The sequence below is a fragment of the Cydia strobilella genome, chromosome 9 (assembly GCF_947568885.1).
Source record: "Cydia strobilella chromosome 9, ilCydStro3.1, whole genome shotgun sequence".
Taxonomy (NCBI): domain Eukaryota; kingdom Metazoa; phylum Arthropoda; class Insecta; order Lepidoptera; family Tortricidae; genus Cydia; species Cydia strobilella.
Window position 1 is genome coordinate 758,228 of NC_086049.1, and position 7,533 is coordinate 765,760.

General features: G+C 45.3%; 1 protein-coding gene across 1 annotated transcript in view; it reads left to right on the forward strand.

The window, feature by feature from the left end:
• Positions 1–6,995, forward strand: part of LOC134744016 (uncharacterized) — a 29,350-nt gene extending 22,355 nt beyond the window's left edge. The window contains exons 14-17 of the mRNA XM_063677649.1: positions 329–432; positions 4,857–4,958; positions 5,197–5,405; positions 5,517–6,995. Coding sequence (XP_063533719.1) covers positions 329–432; positions 4,857–4,958; positions 5,197–5,405; positions 5,517–5,670 — 569 coding nt within the window. The 3' untranslated portion in view covers positions 5,671–6,995. The remainder of the gene's footprint in view (positions 1–328; positions 433–4,856; positions 4,959–5,196; positions 5,406–5,516) is intronic.
• Positions 6,996–7,533: the final 538 nt, after the last annotated feature.

Here is a 7,533-nt window from a genome sequence, read left to right on the forward strand (position 1 = left end):
TTTTTTGAAACGGAATGTTTTTTATATTCACTATCATCATCATCATAATTTAAGAGCATGATGGCTGTTGTCCGGTATACTCCGGCATACTCCGGTATGCGCCAGTTTTATCGGTCCTCGGCCAGGTTCTTTAGGTCCCTGTTAAGACACGACATTTGCTTTCAGTTGTTGTCTGTAGCTTGCCTTTGGTTTTCCTCTCCCTCTTCTCGCTTCTATCTTGCCTTCTAATAGTGTTAAAGAAAGTTAATATAGTGTGTGTGTGAGTGTGTGTTAATATAGTGTGATATTCACTATACGCGATGTAATCTATCTATGTGTGTTTTTGCAGAGGAGGTACCCACTTTCGGTATCGTGCTGCCGCCCATGACGCTGGCAGCGCTCATACGTGACATGAACAGCCCCGCCACCTGCGCCGCTCACAAACCGTTGAAGGTACAATGTTATAATACACACACAATATAATTATACACGGTCTCGTGCCGCCCATGACGCTGGCAGCGCTCATACGTGACATGAACAGCCCCGCCACCTGCGCCGCTCACAAACCGTTGAAGGTACAATGTTATAATACACACACAATATAATTATACACGGTCTCGTGCCGCCCATGACGCTGGCAGCGCTCATACGTGACATGAACAGCCCCGCCACCTGCGCCGCTCACAAACCGTTGAAGGTACAATGTTATAATACACACACAATATAATTATACACGGTCTCGTGCCGGCCATGACGCTGGCAGCGCTCATACGTGACATGAACAGCCCCGCCACCTGCGCCGCTCACAAACCGTTGAAGGTACAATGTTATAATACACACACAATATAATTATACACGGTCTCGTGCCGCCCATGACGCTGGCAGCGCTCATACGTGACATGAACAGCCCCGCCACCTGCGCCGCTCACAAACCGTTGAAGGTACAATGTTATAATACACACACAATATAATTATACACGGTCTCGTGCCGCCCATGACGCTGGCAGCGCTCATACGTGACATGAACAGCCCCGCCACCTGCGCCGCTCACAAACCGTTGAAGGTACAATGTTATAATACACACACAATAAATTATACACGGTCTCGTGCCGCCCATGACGCTGGCAGCGCTCATACGTGACATGAACAGCCCCGCCACCTGCGCCGCTCACAAACCGTTGAAGGTACAATGTTATAATACACACACAATATAATTATACACGGTCTCGTGCCGCCCATGACGCTGGCAGCGCTCATACGTGACATGAACAGCCCCGCCACCTGCGCCGCTCACAAACCGTTGAAGGTACAATGTTATAATACACACACAATATAATTATACACGGTCTCGTGCCGCCCATGACGCTGGCAGCGCTCATACGTGACATGAACAGCCCCGCCACCTGCGCCGCTCACAAACCGTTGAAGGTACAATGTTATAATACACACACAATATAATTATACACGGTCTCGTGCCGCCCATGACGCTGGCAGCGCTCATACGTGACATGAACAGCCCCGCCACCTGCGCCGCTCACAAACCGTTGAAGGTACAATGTTATAATACACACACAATATAATTATACACGGTCTCGTGCCGCCCATGACGCTGGCAGCGCTCATACGTGACATGAACAGCCCCGCCACCTGCGCCGCTCACAAACCGTTGAAGGTACAATGTTATAATACACACACAATATAATTATACACGGTCTCGTGCCGCCCATGACGCTGGCAGCGCTCATACGTGACATGAACAGCCCCGCCACCTGCGCCGCTCACAAACCGTTGAAGGTACAATGTTATAATACACACACAATATAATTATACACGGTCTCGTGCCGGCCATGACGCTGGCAGCGCTCATACGTGACATGAACAGCCCCGCCACCTGCGCCGCTCACAAACCGTTGAAGGTACAATGTTATAATACACACACAATATAATTATACACGGTCTCGTGCCGCCCATGACGCTGGCAGCGCTCATACGTGACATGAACAGCCCCGCCACCTGCGCCGCTCACAAACCGTTGAAGGTACAATGTTATAATACACACACAATATAATTATACACGGTCTCGTGCCGGCCATGACGCTGGCAGCGCTCATACGTGACATGAACAGCCCCGCCACCTGCGCCGCTCACAAACCGTTGAAGGTACAATGTTATAATACACACACAATATAATTATACACGGTCTCGTGCCGCCCATGACGCTGGCAGCGAACGTGACATGAACAGCCCCGCCACCTGCGCCGCTCACAAACCGTTGAAGGTACAATGTTATAATACACACACAATATAATTATACATGGTTTCGTGCCGCCCATGACGCTGCAACGCTCATACGTGACATGAACAGCCCCGCCACCTGCGCCGCTCACAAACCGTTAAAGGTACAATGTTATAATACACACACAATATAATTATACACGGTCTCGTGCCGCCCATGACGCTGGCAGCGCTCATACGTGACATGAACAGCCCCGCTACCTGCGCCGCTCACAAACCGTTGAAGGTACAATGTTATAATACACACACAATATAATTATACACGGTCTCGTGCCGGCCATGACGCTGGCAGCGCTCATACGTGACATGAACAGCCCCGCCACCTGCGCCGCTCACAAACCGTTGAAGGTACAATGTTATAATACACACACAATATAATTATACACGGTCTCGTGCCGCCCATGACGCTGGCAGCGCTCATACGTGACATGAACAGCCCCGCCACCTGCGCCGCTCACAAACCGTTGAAGGTACAATGTTATAATACACACACAATATAATTATACATGGTCTCGTGCCGCCCATGACGCTGCAACGCTCATACGTGACATGAACAGCCCCGCCACCTGCGCCGCTCACAAACCGTTAAAGGTACAATGTTATAATACACACACAATATAATTATACACGGTCTCGTGCCGCCCATGACGCTGGCAGCGCTCATACGTGACATGAACAGCCCCGCCACCTGCGCCGCTCACAAACCGTTAAAGGTACAATGTTATAATACACACACAATATAATTATACATGGTCTCGTGCCGCCCATGACGCTGCAACGCTCATACGTGACATGAACAGCCCCGCCACCTGCGCCGCTCACAAACCGTTGAAGGTACAATGTTATAATACACACACAATATAATTATACATGGTCTCGTGCCGCCCATGACGCTGCAACGCTCATACGTGACATGAACAGCCCCGCCACCTGCGCCGCTCACAAACCGTTGAAGGTACAATGTTATAATACACACACAATATAATTATACATGGTCTCGTGCCGCCCATGACGCTGCAACGCTCATACGTGACATGAACAGCCCCGCCACCTGCGCCGCTCACAAACCGTTAAAGGTACAATGTTATAATACACACACAATATAATTATACACGGTCTCGTGCCGCCCATGACGCTGGCAGCGCTCATACGTGACATGAACAGCCCCGCCACCTGCGCCGCTCACAAACCATTGAAGGTACAATGTTATAATACACACACAATATAATTATACACGGTCTCGTGCCGCCCATGACGCTGGCAGCGCTCATACGTGACATGAACAGCCCCGCCACCTGCACCGCTCACAAACCGTTGAAGGTACAATGTTATAATACACACACAATATAATTATACACGGTCTCGTGCCGCCCATGACGCTGGCAGCGCTCATACGTGACATGAACAGCCCCGCCACCTGCGCCGCTCACAAACCGTTGAAGGTACAATGTTATAATACACACACAATATAATTATACACGGTCTCGTGCCGCCCATGACGCTGGCAGCGCTCATACGTGACATGAACAGCCCCGCCACCTGCGCCGCTCACAAACCGTTGAAGGTACAATGTTATAATACACACACAATATAATTATACACGGTCTCGTGCCGGCCATGACGCTGGCAGCGCTCATACGTGACATGAACAGCCCCGCCACCTGCGCCGCTCACAAACCGTTGAAGGTACAATGTTATAATACACACACAATATAATTATACACGGTCTCGTGCCGGCCATGACGCTGGCAGCGCTCATACGTGACATGAACAGCCCCGCCACCTGCGCCGCTCACAAACCGTTGAAGGTACAATGTTATAATACACACACAATATAATTATACACGGTCTCGTGCCGCCCATGACGCTGGCAGCGCTCATACGTGACATGAACAGCCCCGCCACCTGCGCCGCTCACAAACCGTTGAAGGTACAATGTTATAATACACACACAATATAATTATACACGGTCTCGTGCCGCCCATGACGCTGGCAGCGCTCATACGTGACATGAACAGCCCCGCCACCTGCGCCGCTCACAAACCGTTGAAGGTACAATGTTATAATACACACACAATATAATTATACACGGTCTCGTGCCGCCCATGACGCTGGCAGCGCTCATACGTGACATGAACAGCCCCGCCACCTGCGCCGCTCACAAACCGTTGAAGGTACAATGTTATAATACACACACAATATAATTATACACGGTCTCGTGCCGCCCATGACGCTGGCAGCACTCATACGGAAGTAATTTTTATTTTATTTTAATGTAAACATGAATAGGTCTAAACAGGTGAATTATATTTTTTAATTTTTTCAATAATTAAATGTTCGTTCCCCTTCAGCACCCCGCGCACTGAATAACCTATCACATATATTAGGACGTGAAACAATCATTATCATCATCATATTTGTATTATTTATTATTTCATTGCATGTTTGAGAAAATCACTATTACATACCTCGGCATGAAAAGGGGTTGCCGGCCTTATAACTATTCGGCCTCACTAGGTTCGGCTGGCAACCCCTTCGTTCACGGCTTCTGTAGTAATGTCCCCCCTCCCCTCCTCCGGCAGACTGCGCCGGCGCCGGGCGAGCTAGTGGCGGCGCAGTACCGCGACGCGCAGTGGTACCGCGCGCGCGTCATCTGCTCCACACCGCCGGACCAAAACGTCGAGGTAAACATTACACTGCCGTCCTAAAAATACTAGAGATAAGAGGAAAATAAAAAAAAATCTAAAAATTATGTGTCATTCTCAATTAAAAGGTAACATCTTATTGTCGTTCAATACCGATAATAAGTTACCTTTACATAAGGTTACGATAGTTGAGTACTCTAAAACGTTGATTACGTAATAAAAAGCTATAAAATATTTCGGTAAAATAAAAACACATTATAGACTATACACTTTTCAGGTGATGTACATAGATTACGGCAACGTGCTATCCGTGAAAGAGAACGAGATAATGGAGCTGGAGCCGCGCTTCACCGTGCTGCCGGCGCAGGCCGTGCTGTGCCGCCTCGCCGGCGTGCACAAGCTCAGCGACGAGCGCCACACCTGGGTCACGGCCAAGCGGAGGCTGGCCAGTCTAGCGCAGGACAAGCCCATGGAGGCACATATCATGTGAGTAACGAGGGCTCTCTAAAAATGCTCCGTTGAGGTGGTACGTGGTAAATGTCTCGGGTCATCATCCCAATTCCATACTGAAGCAGCAAATATAATGTAATGTTACAGCGCGCGCGGCTACGACGAGCTGACCGTGGAGCTGTTCGACCCCGCCGGCTTCCACCTCGCCGAGCAGCTCGCGGCCGGCGGCGCCGTGCGGTACGCGCGCGACTACGAGCTCGACCACGACTCCCGGCGCCGCTGCCAGCTGCTGCCGGCGTGACGGCGGGACGGCCCCGAGGTCTGATGTTCAATCATAATAGCTTCAGATTTTGATAGTGAGCGTTCTAGATACCAAAAACGATTGATTCCAGTAATAAATTTGTTAGATTCCAAAAATAACCCATAGATTCCAATAGTAACCCATAGATTCCAAAAATAACCCATAGATTCCAATAGTAACCCATAGATTCCAAAAATAACCCATAGATTCCAGTAGTAACCCATAGATTCCAAAAATAACCCATAGATTCCAATAGTAACCCATAGATTCCAAAAATAACCCATAGATTCCAGTAGTAACCCATAGATTCCAAAAATAACCCATAGATTCCAAAAATAACCCATAGATTCCAATAGTAACCCATAGATTCCAAAAATAACCCATAGATTCCAATAGTAACTCATAGATTCCAATAATAACCCATAGATTCCAATAGTAACCCATCGATTCCAATAATAACCCATAGATTCCAATAATAACCCATAGATTCCATAATTAACCCCTAGATTCCAATAATAATTTCAACAGTCCAAAAATAATTACACTTAAGTCCAAAACTAGGTTCCGAAAACTAAATGTCCAATATAGTCGCCGAGATTTACGAGCTGGAAGACGACTCCGGACGTCGCTTCCATTTGACGTCGAAAAAAACGTAAAAATCGACTTAAGTAATAAGGACCATACCGTTCTATCAGATTTTCTGTTGGAATTTCAGTGTTATATATAATTTTTAAAATCTAAAGCTATTGCCATTTAAGTTAGTGACTAGTTTCTTGGGCCTTAGGTTAAGAGGATACTGATTATATTAAGAGCTATAACTAAGTCAAACCTAAACAGCTAAGCTATATATTTAATAATTGTGATAATCGAATTTAAACTGTTGTGAGACACACTAACATTAAATAATTTCACGGTTTAGACTCACTTGTTTTAGTCACTCGCGCGACATGTTTCGGCGAGTGACTAAAACAAGTGTCTAAACTGTGAAATTATTTAATGTTTATTGTGATATTATTGAGTTTCCTCAGTGTTAAGTCTCATATGTTATTAACACTATATGGGGCGTTTTCTATGAAAAGGGACCGTATTGTCGATGGCCCTTACGCCTCACATCGCCGCGCGGCATTGTATTTATATCGGAGCATCGTTAATAATGGCGTAAGCGCCATTGACAATAAGGTCCCTTTTTATAGAAAATACCACATATATTATGTTTTGCATTAGAAAAACGGTAGAAAATCTTGACGTGTATTTTTATTGATAAACGCTTTAAAAAAATTAGTAAGTATTACTTATGAAACCAAAAGAATGTAAATAATATTATATATATATATATATATATATATATATATATATATATAATATTTGGTGTGACTTATTTTTCAAAAGTGTTTTTCTAGAAAATGACGTCAACATTGTTGACACTTTTTCCAATGCTAAAAAAAAGTTTTTTTTTTGTAAACAATCTTGACGTTTTTATTGAAAAATATTGAAAAACGCTTTAAAAAAATAGGTTTATATTACTTATGAAATCAAATGAATGTAAAAGATTGTATATGATTTATAATTGTAACATATTTGCTCAGCTGTGACTTATTTTTCAAAAGTGATGTTTAATAAAAAGACAAGTCAAGATCGCTTACCTTCTTACTAATGCTAAACAAAACTATAGTTAGGTAACTAAACAGAATTAATTTTAGTATAAGGTGGCTAGTTATTGAAGGGTGGCCACTTATACTAAAATGAATTCTGTTTATATGTGAATATAATTCATTTTTAGTTTAGGGTGGCCAGTTATTAAACTATAGTTAGGTAACTAAACAGAATTAATTTTAGTATAAGGTAGCTAGTTATTGAAGGGTG